Source organism: Lycorma delicatula, chromosome 2, assembly GCF_047948215.1.
Source record: "Lycorma delicatula isolate Av1 chromosome 2, ASM4794821v1, whole genome shotgun sequence".
NCBI classification, from domain to species: Eukaryota; Metazoa; Arthropoda; class Insecta; order Hemiptera; family Fulgoridae; genus Lycorma; species Lycorma delicatula.
The window spans coordinates 178,448,902-178,467,530 of NC_134456.1; the positions used below are offsets into that span (position 1 = coordinate 178,448,902).

Genomic DNA, 18,629 nt, shown 5'->3' on the forward strand with positions numbered 1-18,629 from the left:
ATGTATTTTCAATTCTCAGCAGATTACTGATTTCACAAAATGGTTGAAAAAAACAGAATGAGTGTCAAATTTTTTTTGAAAACTGGGAAATCAACTTTTGAGACTTGTAAACTCTTAAAAACAGCTTTATGGGATAAATGTTTGAGCTGGTCTAACGTTAACTGGTTCAACAGACTCAGAGATGGCTGCAAATCAATCAAAGATGAGGTTCTTCCACTTAAAACCAACAAAAACATTGTGAAAGTTCACAATTTAATGTACCATGACCATAGATTTACAATTAGGGAGATGGCAGATGAATTGAATTCATCATGTTTCTACAATCATGATTCTAAATGGTTCAGTCCATTTTAACTGACATTTGAACATGCTATGCATGTTCGCAAAATTCATTCCAAAATTTTTGTCAGACCAACAGAAATAACACAGACTTAATTAAACTCGAAGACATCCAAGCAAATATAGAGAAGAGGGTGGTTCTTTACATCCTTACGAAAGAAATTTCCAAAAATGCTTCCAAAAGTGGAAACAACACCAGAGTCAGAAAGTGACTCCTTTGAAGGATATCTATAAATATTGGATCTCTCTCTCTCTCTGTGTGTGTGTGTGTGCATGCACGCGCACGTAATGTTAAATTTAATTGGCTCATTGGAAAATCTTTAATTAATATCTGACCATTTTCTGTGAAAAAAATATAATATAAACATATTTTTTAAGGCCTTTTTCAAAATGGTAAACGTGGCAAAAATTACACAAGCACTTATGTGAAGCTGGGAATTATGCAATAAAATACACTAAGCTGGGAACTGCCTACACATAAAAAGGTATAACAATCAAATCAAAATGTGTTAGCTTTATTGAGTGCTGGTGTTCCATTTTTTTTCAAACAGATATTCAAAAGTTAATGTAAGATAATAATTAAATACACTAAATAATGGAATCAAAAATTACAGCAGAAACTACTTAATTTCAAATGTTATAACAAAATAAAACAATTTTAACTAAAGAACGGTGATCCACTTTGCAAGAAATATTATTCAAATTTCTGATTTTCTGTCATCAGAATCATCACTGTCAAGTTTCACTATCTTGTAAAGAAATGATAAATAATTCCATAGAATTGTCAAAAATGTGTTCTTGTTGAATATATTCAGCTTCTGTTTTTTTAACTTTATCACAATAACCAATTTTCATTCAGGTTAGTTACTTTATTTTCATATAGCCTTTGAACATCTTCAATATCAAAAGTTACATGACTTGCTATGTATCCTTTAACTTCTGATCCAACCATCTTAATAGGATTTAAGTACAGGTGGTATGGAAGTAGTCAGAGAACATCATGGCCTTTTTTTGTGAAAGTTTCCTCAAACACATAGATAGTAAACTTTTTTTTGTTTATTTTTGCCAATCGAGGAAGAATGAGGAGCCACTTTATCATATCTTCTTTTCTTAAACTGAAAATTGGTGTTTTCCTAAAATGTAGAATATTTTGATAGGGTGCATTGTCAGAAATTACCACAGAATTATTGGGAAGGTTTGAAATTAATATCTGTTGTCAATTTTAAATAATTTTCCACTTTCATTTAACCTCTGTAATTGCCACTTTTTAACTTGCTTTTAGGTTAGTAAGGAGTTTAGAATAAAACTCATTTCTTCTCCAGTGTACACTATAATAAGTTTGCTGCCTTAGAAATAGAAACTTTCAGCCTGTCACCTGAATCACTACACTATGCTATTTGTAATGTGAGAAGATAATACATATGACTCGTCAAGGTACACTACTGGTTTATTTTTCGTTCTAAATTTTTTTTGTGGTAGTCGGATACTGAATATGTTTAAACCTTATGTCATGTTGCTCAGGGAGAACCTTCCTGTTATTTTTTATTTTTCTCTACCTAAAACCCAATTCATTTATTATTTTTCTCAAACTTGTCTTTTTTCCCAAATAACCAAGGGCATCTTTACGTGTTAACATTATCTTTTTCACTGTCAGCAGCCGTCTATAAATTTTGTGAAATTTGTTTATATTCCATCTTACCATATACTTATAACAGTCATCTAATCCTGTTGGAAGTTATTCATGGGGTCTGTATTTTACTGGAGTAGAGAAACGAGCCTCCTCCAAATTTTCAGCTAATTTTAATAGAAATTGCTTTTTCTCTTTTCTTACTCTTTGGACTTGGGATTGTGACACCCCATACACAGCTGCTATTATTTCTTCACATTTTTTACTGTGAATCAGGTTTTATCTTCCTTTCCCAACTTCGGAAATTGATCACCTTCTTGTTTCATAAACTCATACATACTATCTATTGTTTCCCAGGCTTGCTGTTTTACGTTTTTGTATTTTACGGTAGACTTACGTTCGGTCATACTCATAAAACACTAAAAATAATACACATACAACCAGTTATAAAATGTGACTACCTTGTCTCGATCAAAACTCGAATAAAAAGAAATGGAATTTGCACAAATGCTCTAAAGGATCAACAAATACAGGGCAACTAGTTAATTGGATTATACTCAAACATTCAATAATGTAGGTTTATGGATATTATTTATTTTTACAATGACCTGGCTCAAACTGAAAACTACAAGTACATAGCAAACAATACAGTAATATTGTTTCTTGAAATGATTCTAAGAGAGTTGACTGATTTCTTAAGTTATAATACTTGGCTTGTCCGTATTTATTTTTGCATTAAATAAACAAAATTTGCTTCTGCATGTGAAAACTAAACTGAAATAACAGGCACCATACTGGCAATTGTAGTCCAAGCTTCAAAATTCATTGATACCTGTACTTCAGCTGAAGAATTTTTTCTTAGCAATTTAAAGAAATATCCTCCATCATTTAAAGATATATACAAACTGTTAAGGTAAGCTATTGAAAAATAGATAAATTCAAATATATCAACAGATTGACTGCCAGACCATAGAAATATACTGTTAACCAAACTAAAACCATACATGACTAATAAATTAATCTCTCAATAAAATTTAGCATTTTCTTTTTTTTTGGGGGGGGGGGGGATCAGACAGCTTTATTTACCTAGTAGCACTTCATCTGTTAAATTTATTGTGCACCTATTGGATAGGAGAACCTAGACCCCCCAAAATGGTCAAATGCAGCTTCCTTATAAAATAACAAAAAAAACAACTTCCTTTTTCATTAAGATCTGGACCCAGCAGGATCAAATTTTCACCTACAGCCTCTTTATGTCTTCCCAGGATCCTAAGTAAATATGTTACTATGAGATGAATTCATACTTCATTGTTTTATGTTTGTTGACTAACAACCTATTGGTTGTCAACTAATAGGTTATCTTTTTTTAATTAAGGAAACTGTCAAAATAACTAAGAAATAAATTGCTTATTTGGCTTTAAGAAAAAGAATAAACAATGGTGGATAATGGAGAGGTTCAGGTTAGCTAGTTCATTGAAACTTTTAACAATGAGTATTTACTATATATATGAAAATGAAGTTAAATCCATGAAAGGGCTCTAATATGGAAGATACTATTACTTAGAGAAAAAAATTATAAAAAACAAGTTAAAAAATTCTAAGCTTCATTTTTGGATTCAGTGATTGACAGAATCTTTTTACAATAAAAAATAGACATGTTCTTTTATTCTCAAAGACATATTTAGATTACTATGGGTAAAACTAGGATATGTATTTTATACTTAATTATTTATTTATTTTTGTTATGTAAAAATATTTTTTTTTTAGTTTTTAAAAAATGTTTATTTTTAGATACATAATTTTCTTTATTATTTATTAGTCATTTAATAATTAAATTAAAATATATTATTATTTTTTATAGAGCCAAAATACTTTTACTAACAGGTAGACTATTTTTATTTCCTTTTACGGAGTAAAAGAAGTATTGTGATCGTGAAAACTTTCAATTTTCAGATTTCAACAGAAATATCCATTTTGACAATCCCTGAATCCATTTTGACTAGTTTTGGCATGACATCTGTACTTACGAGATGCTACGCAAAAGTTCGGGGAATTTCACCATAAAAATAAAATAGCTTACCATAACTTATAATTTCCACTGTCTCCTTCAAAGTAATCCCCTTGGGCATTGATACAGTGATCCCAGCATTTTTCCAATGATTCCATGCATCCCTGGAAGTCTGCAGGTGTAAGTGTTCGAAGCACGTTCTGTGTTTCTTCCTGAATCTCCTCAATTGTGTTAAAACAACTGCCTTTCAATTGAAATTTTATTTTCGGAAAGAGAAAAAAGTCGCACGGGGCAAGGTCAGGCGAATTGGGTGGGTGGGGAATCACTATCGTCTTTTTGGAAGCCAAGAAATTCCAAACGGCTAGCGATGTGTGCGCAGGCGCGTTGTCATGGTGCAGAATCCAGCTGTTGTTACCCCACAGATCTGAAAATTTGCGCCTAATGCTTTCACATAACCGCTTCAAAACTTCACAATAGAACATCCCATTGACAGTTTGACCAAGAGGAACAAATTCCTTATGGATAATGCCTTTGATGTCAAAAAAAACAATCATCATGGACTTCACGTTGCTGCGAACATGGCATGCTTTTTTTGGCCGCAATGAACTTGGCGACTTCCACTGCGACGACTGCTGCTTAGTTTCAGGGTCATACCCGTACACCATGTCTCATCACCGGTTATGATGTTGGAGATGAAGTTAGGGTCATCTCTTGATGAATTTTTCAATTCACTACAGACAGCTACACGATTTTGTTTCTGGTCGCTGTTCAACAGTCTCGGTACGAATTTTGCAGCAATACGTCTCATCTTCAAATTGTCCGACAAGATGCGTTGCATGGACCCATATGACATTTATATAATTCCACAAACATCATGGATTGTTTGTCTACGATCAGCAACAATAGCCTCTCACACTTTCGCAATGTTTTCCGGTGTTGCGCTTGTTGATGGTCTTCCTGTACGCTCATCGTTATCGACTGTCGTTCGTCCACCTTTGAATCATTTGTACCACAAAAAAATTTTACTTTTACTCATAGCATTGTCACCAAATGCTTCCACAAGCATGCAATAGGTTTCTCCATCAGTTTTTTTAAGCATGAAGCAAAATTTGATGCAGGTTCTTTGCTCTTTAAAATCTGCCATTTAGAACTTCGCCGAAGCAGTAAAACACAACGTTACACAACCGCACGAAAGTCAACAATGCAGCCTCTCACTGTCACAGCTGTTGAAACACTGATTCACAAAGAGTACTGTTAGCCACATTAGCGGCAGTAGGTCGTACCAGCAATGGTTCGCGCGCGAAATTAAAATTCCCCGAACTTTTGGGTAGCACCTCGTACATACATATGTATGTACGTATCTCACTGAACTCAAAAATGATTAGCCATAGGACGTTGAAATTTTGGATTCAGAACTGTTGTAACATCTAGTTGTCCACCTCCCCTTTTGATTGCAATCAACTGAACCAAGTGACCAAAAAGGCCAAAATCCTCAAAAATTTGGATTTTTGAATTTTTCTTGAGAGCTTTTCAGCTATATATCCATAAGTGGTACTTGTTTTCATTGGTTCCAGAGTTATAGCCAAATTATTAGTGAAATAAAATTTTATGTACTTTTAAAAATGTGTGTATGTAATTTAATAGGCATTATTACATATGTCTATACGTAATAGATTTGGTGAAACATCTGATTATTTAATATTAATTGAAAATTATAATTTAAAATCATACTATTTTTGGACTTTCTAGTTTAATTTCTGTTTAATTTTATTTAATCCTTCTCAAATTCTGTTTAATTTTATCTATATTAAAATTAACTACAGAGTGACAGAAAAATAGACCCTCAAAAGAACAACACATACTTTGAGGCATACATACCTGATCTTTAATAAATTGCAAAGAATTCTTATCTTTTAGTTCATTACTTCTGTGATATTGTTGAACAATATTCTTCCTGAGTTGGAGTTGATCATCATTTCATTTGTTTTTTGTTGCCTATCATTTATTTAATTGCTCTTTGGTTTGATATAAATCTTCTGATCTTAATTTATGTACACATTCTCTAGTTTTCTAATTTTCTCTCTCTTTATATTCATTATCCTCTCAATCCTTTTATTCATTTCCTTGGTCTTACTTAATGTTTTCTTCCTTTTTATGTTTATCATCTTTTAATCTTTTTGTTTCTTTGGTTTTAGCATTTCTTCCTCTTTATATTTATCATCTCTTAATTTTTTATTCTTCCCTTGTTCTGAACATTTTTGTCCCCTTCATATTCATCATCTTGTTTTTTTTTACGTTATATTTCTTCACATTATTTTTCTTTTTCCTGTATGATTGTTTCTTTTTCATTTTTGATTATTCACCAAATAATCTAATAATAATAAAAACTGAATATTTTACAGCGACAGTTGAAATTAACATTTGTACCCAGTATACGGAGTTCACTAAACAAAATGGTATAATTATTATTAACTTTTATTTATATGACTCACCAGAAATCTAAAATTTTTGTTAATGAGCAACTCACAAAGATATGAATAATACTGATCTAGTAATACAAGTAATAAAGGGATTTTTATTCTATCCAAATATTTCATGTAAGATTGTTGCATTAATAATTGTAAAAATATTTGATTTTAATAATAAATAATATTTCAACAATTGTGTAACTGTCCACTTCATTAAAGGATTGGAGGATCATATGCACTTTCAAATGAAATAAGTTTAAATGAACCGGCAGTAAAAAATGTGTATATGTAATTTAATATGCATACAAGGAAGCCATGTGGTGTCCACATCAGATTTTTTTTAATAAATTTTCCAAGATATCTATCTACAATGTAAATCTTAGAAGTCTTTACCTCGGAGAATCAAAATATTAAGAAATAAAAACATTTCCAAGATCACGTTTTTATCAATGCTAATTGTAATAAAGCCTTCCTTAACCTGTAATATCTTTCTATTATTGTTTTAATAACTGATAAAGTAATACTAATACCAAAACTGAAATCTATATGACAAACTGAATACATGAAACAAACTAAATTTCACGAGATAAAATCATTATTAACTCTTTAACCTCCAATTATGAAATCAAGTAGTTCCACTGGGTCTCAAATTTTTTGATCACTTATTTCCCTGCCGGCTATTAATTAAGTTTATGGTTGGTTAATGTATGCGTATGGTAAAATTACTTATATCAAAAAAATTAAAATTTTTTTACAAAAACCTTCATTTATTCAAAAAATAGGCCATACAATAATTTTTTTCAGTGTGATAATTCTTGAAACAATTTTCTGGGTGTAAACCTGGGTTCCTGGAACATTAGAAGTAGGCCTACACTGGGGGGTTCAACTATTTCATCATTACTACCTGCAATTTCACTGTAATTGTCCAAAATAGCATTTTCTTGATCATGTTCTTCAAAATTATAATCATGATCTTCATCACTATTATTATTAAATTCATTTTCAATATCAGAATCGTTTAAAAAACTACTAGAATAACTCGTAATTGTCATGCCAACTCATGGAATACACAACCTCACTTCGAGTACATAATTAAGCATAAAAAGATCTATTTTTGATTATATCAATATTGAATATTGATATTATGTGGGATTTATGATTTTACAAACAGATGTCAGTTCGTTTTTGAATCTCTGTGCACAGCCAGGGTTATTTTAAAAACGTTAAGCCATACTCTACAAAGGAGTGCTACATGTAAATGTCACTGTCGAGTTACACTCGACAAAGAAGCAGTACTGGTAAATTATGATGTTAAACTATTTTCAACAAAAGAGTGCAAATGATAAAAAACCATTTAAAATACTGGATGAGATTCTATAGTGAAAAAACACGATGAATCTTCGAACCGGAATAGTATGTGTCCCAAACAGTAGTGCTAAATAAAACAAAATACAGAAGAGGAAATTGTTTCAATAAACAACCTTACAAAGTAATCTGAATGGGAAAAGCAGTCAAACAGGAGTGTGGAAAATAAGTAGATCTTTCATGACCAAGAATGACAGACAGATCCACAAAAGAGTAACTGATTGGTAAAGTAATTAATAATACAGCTAGCAGTAAGTAAAATTCAAATTGACAAATGTTACCACAATTCCGTTTAGTTAGTGTATTAATTTCATGCTGAAGACGCCGCATTCCACTCCCACCAGAAGTTTCAGTTGGAGATATTTTCCGTGTAGATTCCTCATTTGATTTCTCATTTGGATACTGATTGTCTACCATACTCTTTACTTCTGTAAAAATGAACACAAAAATAAATAACTTTTATTTATTTTATTATTCAAATTAATACTCATCATTTTAGTACCAAAAAATTACATTCACACTCCTAATAGGTTTTTCCCATTCTAAGTAATCAGTTTTTATCAAACTACATAAAAACTTAATTAACATTATTTTAGAACTACCTAACAAAATGGATCCCCTTAAACATTTCAAATGAAATACTAACCTTTTGTTATCAAAGGTGTCACTGCAGTATTGATACGTACCAATATTACATAAAAATCTACATAGATTTCTTTTTAATTCACTGTTATTGTGCTCAAACTATTTCATAATTTTTCATTTCTTTAACAGTTTCTATAAATTATTTTAAATAGACATTTTAAATATAACATGATTTTAAACATTAACTCTTTTCTTAATTAAATGAAAGACAGGCTTCATTTATTTTAAACATAATAACTACATTTCCATAAAAAAGAATCCATCAGTACTATCAATATGTAATATACTAGCAATACCCAATACACCAATACCTATCAATATTAATAAACAATACAAAAAAAAAATTTTGCTCTAAAAATAACAAGGAATATATTGACAAACTATACACAAATTTAAAAACCTTTCATTACCTGCTAAATTTTTTATCAGCTGCTGATTTTCCTCTTCTAACAGTCTCATTCTTTTTCCAGACCTTGTTGCTTCCGGAGATGGTGGAGTTAATGGTATAGTACTCAAATCACAGACACGACTAAAAGACAATAAATGATACCAATGATATTTCTAATCTTTCTTTAAATAATCATAAAATAGAACACAAATTGAATTTGTGTACTAAAGCTAAACACACCAGAACAAGAAATCTTTTAATGAACTAAAATTCTTTCAGTTATCTTGTTCTCCAGAATTAAATTACATAAAAAAAGCAATGCTTTATTAAACATTTTAATCATAAAAAATTATGATTAAGTGATTATAAAATAAAGAAATTGAAGAGGTTAGAAATTTAAGAAGTCTGATTGTTAAAGGTTTAAAAAAACCACTATGCAGTAACTTTACCACTATGTGATAAATACGTAAAACTAGCATTTATTCACAGTGGTAAATTATGATTATGTTATTTATTTTAGTCATTCTCCTAAAAAAATTATTTTGCTTCCCATTTTAACACAATAGTCTTTAATTATTCCTTAACACTTTATTGTGTAGTAAATTGTATTCAATAAGCTTGAAAACTTACAACTTTTTAAGAATTTATAATTTTTTTCTTTTGAGCCATCAAACTAATCCAGCCATCTAACTATCCAGTAAACTGGATTGATGCTATTCTCTATATTCCTTTTTCTTCTACACAGAAAATCTATGATATGTTTTTTAAAAACAAATATTTCTGAATAATGATATTTTTATATATTTACTCATTCTGACAAGGCAATTACAGACTGCAATCTTCAGTATCTGGTTGAGTAATTTATATACCTGTTGGATTCTTTGTCACAATATATAATTCTGGAAATGGGAAAAATTTTTTCATATAGAAGCCTCAACCTTGCCTCAGGTGGGTCTTTAATAAATAGAAGAAAAAATTTTGTCGCAGAATATTTTGTCTACTCAGAACTGTTCATTTATATTGTGCTGCTAATACCTTGGGTAAAAATAAAAAAAATTGTAAGGATTGTAGATAAAATGGATATCCTTTATCTGAAGAGGTGGCCCTCAAATGGAACCAAAACGAGGCCACTTTTAGCGTTTGATATCAATAGCTCTGTTTACACTTTTCCAGGAGTGTCTCCTACCCAGCAGCTGAGTAAGAAGCCAAAATGCCTATTGGGCAAAGATTACTAATCCTTCCTAACAGAATTATAGGCTAAACACCCAAATAGTCATTCTACTTTTTTTTGGCATAAGAGAAATCCAGAGAGAATTTTCAATTTTCATAAAAAATACTTCAGGTATTCTAAGAAACTTTTTTAAGACCAACTATTAAATAAAAAACAACCATGCAGGAAAACCATATGAACTGCTAGCAGCGATAAATTTATTTCAAAAGTTAATACATAATATTCATTCTCATTTTTTGAATGATGAATTAATATTATTTAATATAAAACAGTAATACATAAAAAAATATTTATTTTTTTTATCTACGAAAACCTTCAACAAATGAAATGTGCTGGAAATCTCACTTTTCATAAGTGTCCCTTAAGAAAAATTAATGAGCACCGTAAGTAGTGTACATTATAAGTGTTCTATTTGCTTTCAACATACCTTACCTTATCTTATCCAAACACCTTACCTTATCTTATCTCCTCATCCAGAATCCTGGATCAGGTAATGGATTATGGATCTCCACCTTGTTCTGTCTCTCCACCTTAACCCTTTCTAGTTCTACACAAGTGTAAAGGATCTATTGTTCCAGTTTTACCATAGCAAGCAGCTTCTCAAGTTCCTTTATGTAGGCAATATTTTTCACTATAATGGCGTTATTTACTTTGACCTTACACTATTAGTTCTAAACCTGTCTCTAAGCCTCTATGGACTAGGTAAGCCTTGTTCTTTTCAATTTATGATATTTCTGAAGGACTTGAAAGCTGTAGGAATTCATTTCATTATGCTTTTCAGATACTTATTTTTCTACTGGCAGTAGTGATATTTTTTATACATATATTCAAATGGTATTAATGTTTCAAATGTATTTAGTAAACTAACTGTTTAAACATCCTTCAAGGGATGACACAATCTTTTCTCAGATCTAGTTAAGAATTAGATTCTGCACTAGTATGATGTAGAATGATAAAAATTAAAAGTATCATAAGTTCATAATATATAAGAAACACATGCATAATCTAAATTGTTATATATCTTGAAAAGGAAGTCAAATGATTTTTTATAAACAGACCTGCCCTGCGTAAAAGTGAATCCAACAAATGGTAAATGCAGTCCAGAGAAAGCAGCATTAGCAGTGGGTGGTATAGCATCAGATGCTCTGATATCAGTATCATCAACATCAAAGTTTGAAGTATCTGTAGGTGAACTAACTTCAGGTATATAAGGGGCAGCACTGTCCCGCAGTGAACCCCATTCCAGACCAACAAACCATGGGTGATTCTAGAAAAAATTTTAACAAAGTACCTTAAATAAAGCACATTATCTGATATTATATATTTTTTTATATAATCAAATCTGAGTTTCTAGTTTGGTAAAAATAGTTGACTATGGGAAGCAACTGCTACAACCCAATGACCAGGAGACGCCTCTTTGACATGTTTTTCTGATATTTCAGACTAAATTTTAATCAGCACCAAAACTAATTCAACTTCTGAGTTTCATAAAACATGATTAAAACAATAAGGAATAGCTTTGACATTCAGACAAACTTATAAACTAAGTTTTCTGCTGATTAAATTCAGCATTTTTTCAGAAGATTAAGATATGCAAAACTATAAATGATAAAATATTCAATATATAAAGAATACATAATATATTCAAAAAACCAGGGAAAAAGTTAGGAAGAAAAATAGATGTTCAAATTTAATAACTTTAGAAACCCTTAAAAACTTCTGCAAATTAATTCAATAGTACTGAGTTCAGGACTCTAATATCCTATAATTTAAAATTTCAACATATAAAACAATACTATACTTTTAAAGGTGTGTTTACAAAGTTATTAAATTTGAACATCTATTTCTTCCTAACTTTAAGAGCATTACTCATAAAAATTTAGAAAGCCTTAAAAATTTCTGCAAATTAATTCAATAGTACTGAGTTCAGGACTCTAATATCCTGCAATTTAAAATTTCAACATATAAAACAATACTATACTTTTAAAGGTGTGTTTATAAATTTTTATGAGTTTTAACTGTGTTTTACTCTTAAACTTTTTATAAGGTACAAAAAACTATCTCTCCAATGAAAAATCTGCTAAAGTTAAACAAAATCACACAATTTGAATCCACAAAAAATTAAATTCATATTTAAACAAAAGTTCACCAGACTGGTCTAGTGGTTAACTTGTCGCAAATCAGTTTTTAACATCCGATTTTCCATTTCTGAAGTTCAAATTGCAGTAAAAAGTAGTTGACTGCGAATTTGAAAATAAGACAAGGGATACCAGTTAACTTTGGTAGTTGGGATTCAATTAACCAAAATTCACGAATTGTTGGTTTGAGTTTGTACAAGACGAACCCTCATTTATATGTCATACATATCATCCTTATCTTATTGGCTGATGAGGAGTTTTGCTTATTGTTCACTAGTTGAACAGATTGCAACGTACACCTTAGGAAAATAATATTTCAAGAAATTTTAAACAGCGATGTAATGTTCAGGTTATATTTCTACCTACTAAAAAAGATGTGCTGACTGACTCATAATTAATGCCCAGCAAAAACTAATGAAAATAAATTGGTGAAAAGTTTTATACAAGTTCATCTTATAGTGTAAGTGTGCACTAAGAAAGGATTTTTTGAAATTCCAAGTTGAAGAAATGGAGTAACATTGAATTCTACATTTTTTAATTTCCAGTAACAAATTAAGATATCAACTTCATTTTTGGTGTGTGTAATCATGTGAATAACTAAACAGAAATTCCTAGATTTTTCAAAATCTGACCTTGAAATATGTGAAGAAAGGTAACATTTTGAACAATGATTGTAAATTTTCCTTATTTGTGGCAGTACAAAATGAGATATTCACTCGATTTGGGATTGCAAATATTCTTCAGACAAATATCTAAAAACTATTTTTGAGTTTTTTCAATTTCTACTTTTTAAGGGGTACAATGATTTATGGCACAGTGGTTCAACCAATATAGCCACTTCCACTGTTACTGTATGTGACACAACTGGCTGCACCTGCCTCTGATTACTTGACTAAAAAACTTTAAAAAAATTAATAAATAAAGTAAAAAAAAAAACAATTATGGTCACCTCCTAGTGGTCGAGTAACACTAAGAAACAGCAAAATACAATTTTATCTGTGTGAAGGATGGATAACCAGCTGCAACTGCTATTTATAAGATGGAGGCCAACTATTTTGAAACCCACATTCTTCAGATCATCTAAAGTTTTGGATCCTGTACTGATCAAACTGTTGCTCTGAAGAAATTACAATACACTGATAGTTTTTTCAAACTGAACAGGCTTTAATTTTTAATTTATCATTATTATTCTCATAAGAATGAGTTTAATGAACACAGGGGGTCAAGAGGGCAAGCCCCCTGGCCAGACAGGAATCCTTCTATAGCATAGAATTCTTTCTGACCTCATGCACATTTCGTACTTTTTGTGTTTATTTCTTTTTATGATACTTTGTATTTCTGAATAATTACTTATTTTTTATAATTCAAAAAATAAGATAAGCTTGATGTTAAGAAACTAATTCTGTATTAGTGTTCAAATTCCGATTATGTATTTCACAAGCGAACCCACAACAGGAAATGCTAGTTATGTATATAAATATTTATATACACATACACATCCCACTTCAAGCAGATCAAAAATGATGGTAGTCAGACTAGGGATTATTTCTGGAGAAACCTAACATTATTTCTGGAGTTACATCTAACATTACTGGAATGTTTTATTTTTTAATTGTTCTAGAAACAATGCATCATATGAAGTGTGTGAGAAAAGTAATGAGATTAATAATACTGCGAGCGACCTGGCAAAGCTGTGTCTACCGGTCTGTGCTAGACCGATTTGTTCATCCCTTCCACTAGCTCAGTACGAGTTTCAACTCTGTTCAGCCAACATTATTTTGACAGCGCCATCAGCAAAGTTGTGTTTTTGTTTGTTACGAAAATGGAGCATTGGAATTTAGAGCAACGTTGTGCAATCAAGTTTTGTGTTAAACTTGGGAAATCTGCGAGTGTGACCTTTGAAAAGTTGAAAGAGGCCTATAGGGAACATTGCTTATCAAGAGCATAAGTTTTCCGCTGGCACAAACCATTTTTGGAAGGCCAAGAACACGTTGGAAGATCAAACTGGCTGACAGGAGATAAAAAATAAAATGTGTTGGTTTTAACAAAATTTACTTTTTTTAAAATTTCTAATTAATTTTATAACAAGATTGCAATGAATATTAATTAAGTCAAAGTGAGGTTGAAAATTATTACACTTTATGCTTATAAGTGAAATTAAGTTAATAATTTAAAGTGAAACAATAAATCTCATACATTTTTACTGATCTAAAAAACTCAAATTTAAAGCATAATTATGTATAAAATATAATTCTGAAGACTCACTTCTCCTAACACAAGAAGCTACAATAATATAAATAATAATTGTACAACTAATAATTAAAATATAATAATGCAGGTCTTTAAATAATTACAGTTATGGTGTTTATGATTTGGACAATTTGAGTCTTACAATGTTACATAATATACAAAGAGTTAAGGCAAATCAATAAAAATTTCAAATTAAAGTTTGATACAATCTTAAATTAACTGTTTCATTCCAGTAGCTGTTATTTTAGATAATTATTTTAAACTGTATTAATTTTAACAACAGTCTGATAAAATGCATCAACAGTACTTGTGTATTGATTAATGTTAATGTACTGATTAATTTTTCAAAGAAATGTTTCTTAATAAGAATAGTTATTAATAATAATTGGCAATATTATAAATAAAGAAGAGGGTTTTGTTTGTTCAGGATGAACAAAATACTACCTGATCAATTGCAAACAAATTTTTACCCGTGTTTCTTGGCGTAACTAAGAGAATTTTTAGACAATTTCATCTCAAAATATTTACAAAAAATATATACAAGGGTTATTTTTTTTCAAGGTCCGATCGGCCACAAAATTAAAACCACAGTGAAAATAAAAAATTTTTTATTTGTAAGAAGTACTTACATAGTTAGTTACGCTATTTCTGTACATAGTCGCCACTCCTATTTAGGCATTTTTCATAGCGTTGTACCAACTTTCCAATACCCTCGTCATAGAACGGAGACGACGCCTGTGTGTTCAGCCATGTTTCTACGCTGGTCTGCAGCTCGATGTCTGTGCCAAAATATTGTCCTCCTAGCCAACGTTTCATGTGAGCAAAGAGGTGAAAATCGGATGGAGCCAAGTCCGGGCTGTATGGTGGATGATCCCAACAAAAACGCTGCAGGAGTTTCCAGCCGAGCATTGTCATGGAGAAAACCAATGCCTGATGACAACATTCCTCTCCGCTTATTCTGAATTGCCCTTCGTAGACGTTGAAGAGTCACGCAGTATGAGGCTGCAGTGATGGTCGTGCCACGTTCCATGAATTCCACCAAGAGAACTCCATTCCAGTCCCAGAACACAGTAGCCATACACTTTCTGTTGGAGAAGGTTCGCTTGAACTTCTTTGGTTTACTGGGAGACTGAGAATGCATCCACCATTTGGAATGTTCTTTTGTTTCTTCAGTTTCGAAATGGACCCATGTCTCATCCCATGTGACAATTTTGTTCAAAAAATCTTCTCTTTCATTGTGGTAGCACTGGAGAAACATTAGGGAGGCGTCCATTCTCATTGTTTTGTGATGGTCGGACAGCATCTTGGGAACCCATCATCTCGCACACAGTTTGCGGTACTGAAGTCTCTCACTCACAATGCTGTAGAGAGCTAACCTTGAAATTTCAGGAAACGAATCACTCAATACAGAAATTATGAACCGACGATTTTCTCGAATTGCCTCATCCACTCGCTCAACGAGATCATCGGTTGACACTCGCTTCCTTCCCTGACCGCCTGTATCATGAACATCTGTACGTCCAGCTTTACAGTTCCTGCACCATTGTCGCACTTTGCTGTCACTCATTGAAGTTTCACCATTCACATTACTTATTCGTCGATGAATTTCAGCTGCATTACACCCCTCAGCCTGAAGAAATCGAATTCCGCACACACTTCACACTTGACAGGAGATGCTATTGTTGTAGACATGTTTACGTGCTAGCTGTATGTTCAGAACTAATCGAAGTGACGCAGCGTGATTGAAGGCCATACTAGAGACGCTGCGCAACACATATGCGCAAAGGTTCAACCAATTTTTGCACGGGTTTTTATTTCACGACCGATCGGACCTTGAAAAAAAAAACCCTCATATATATGTAGTCGTCGAGATTTGCGGGAAAATGATTTGCACAAATTTGAATGAATTGAATTAATGAACTGTGAACAGGGTTTCAACTGAATAATTCAAATCAATGGAATGAATATTACAGAATAATAGAATTAAATTTATATTAAATAAAGTAATCTATATATCTGCACTATTATATAAAAGGGAAGAGGGTTTTTATTTGTTCAGGAGAAACAGCAAAGCTAGCTGATCAAGCGCAAACAAATTTTTACCCATGTTTCTTGGTATAACTGAGAAGGTCTTTGGATGTATGTCATCCTGAAATCTCTAAAATATATGTACATATTTGTAGTAGTGGAGATTTGCCGGTTGAAGCACAAACTTTAATGAATTGTGAACTGTTGAGTGTCTTATCACCGTGTGAGCTGGGTTTGAAATGAACGACTATGAATATCTAAAACCCAACCACTAGTTTTTTGAAATTCCAAGTTTCAAGGTTTTAAATAGATTTTTGAATTCTTTTTTTTTATCTGTTATTTTTTTTAAATTCTCTGTAACAAATGAAGAATTCAACTGATTTTTGGTGAGAATAATTTTCATGTCAATAAACCAATTTCTAGATTTTTGTAATTCCACCTAGAAATGGAAAAACAGTAAAATGTTGAACAACTGCAAATTTTACCAATTACTGACTACACTAAAGATATTCAGTAGATGTGGGCTTGCTAATACTCTTCAGATAAATATTTAAAAACCATTTTCGGGTTTTTTTACTCCAAATTTTTTAAGGTGTGCAAAGGTATACGGCGCTGTGACTCAACCAACACAACCACTGTCACTATTAACTGTATGTATGACAGGCTGCACCTGCCTCCAGTTACTTGACTAAAAAACATAAAGTAAAAAGATTGAACGCTACAGGAAACGCAAATAACCATATAGGACAACTTACATCATCTGATTTATAAAACGCCTGAATACATGAAAGTATGTTTTGATCCAGACACTTTCCAGATTTAGGGTTCAGTGATGACAGAAATCTTGTTCTTTAACTAGTTATTTTGCCTGTTGTATCATGTAATTGTTACTTCCTGAGAATTCATCTTGCACCTTTTTGATGCTCCAACTTCATGGAAGAAGATTGTTAATTTATGAAAAATATTAAAAATTATTAAAAATTGTTAATTTATGACTTCTATCCGCTTTACAATTAAATTTTCTTTCAACTATACTAAGATTTCACTATCAGGTTCAACTTCAGATGAAATTTCAGAGTTTTTACTAGCTACACTGGATATCTTTTCACTCATTGATAACTCAATTTTTGCAATCTATTTGGCAGGATATGTTTTCTCTAGCAATCTTTTAGAGTTTACAGGTGATTCCCCAATACTCACTAGACTTCATTGAGCCTGTCTAATGCATAATCTGTTTCATCATAAAGGAGTTCTACACTATCATCAGCTTCTTCTTCTGAAGCTTCATTAGTAATTGAGGCAAATTTTTTCTGACACTTATCACAAATCTTCCAATTACTTTCTAAACTTGAATTTTTTCTATCATCTATGATAACACTTTTCTTAAATTCTTAGTAACATTATTATCACCTACTTCTTGAAATGGATTACATTTATTATTGTAAAATGTTGCCATACTTCAAAAGATACCTAACTTTAGAAAAAAGCTGTAGGTTTTTTTACACAAACACTTAGCAATTAATAAACAAACACTGAATAACTTGGCTTCAGGGCAAGCATATTTATACAGTGCTCAAGCTTTCTTATATCATGTTATTCTGCAAATAAATTATTTACATAAATCAAATATTTTAGGTAATATTTAATATTGTTTACACTAAAACAATGGGCACAGACTATGATTAAACTGATGATATAGTAAGCTTCAATGCATTTTGTCTTTCAATTTGTATTAAGTACACTGAGTCATCACATTACATTATTATTGGTCATTTGAGTTGAGATATACTATTTCTTACTACTAGACAAAATAAATGAGCAACATATTAACTCATTACTTTTAGTTTCTTTTTGCAAGACACTTTATTTGTGATTTTGCAAGTTCTGCCAACAAAAATTGGCAAAGTATTTTTACCACCTCAAAACCCACAAAAAGAGACTTTTTTGTTAAAACATTGATACACATTTTATTTTTTTCTCTTGATCCCAATGCAACCCCAGTTTCAAATTTGCACACCTATTTTACAAGATAATGATTAACAAAACATAGTTTTCATACAAAAATTAAAGACCTGTTTTTTCTGAAATTCAAGGTCAAACGTCAAAGGTCAAATATAAACATAAGCATGTTTTTATATCATA

General features: G+C 31.2%; 1 protein-coding gene across 4 annotated transcripts in view; it reads right to left on the reverse strand.

The window, feature by feature from the left end:
* Positions 1-18,629, reverse strand: part of gek (serine/threonine-protein kinase gek) — a 215,917-nt gene that overhangs the window by 151,097 nt on the left and 46,191 nt on the right. For all 4 annotated transcript variants that reach the window (XM_075356769.1, XM_075356771.1, XM_075356770.1 and 1 more), the window contains 3 exons: positions 11,130-11,338; positions 8,863-8,981; positions 8,089-8,235 (listed from right to left, as the gene is read on the reverse strand). In XM_075356769.1, coding sequence (XP_075212884.1) covers positions 8,089-8,235; positions 8,863-8,981; positions 11,130-11,338 — 475 coding nt within the window. The remainder of the gene's footprint in view (positions 1-8,088; positions 8,236-8,862; positions 8,982-11,129; positions 11,339-18,629) is intronic.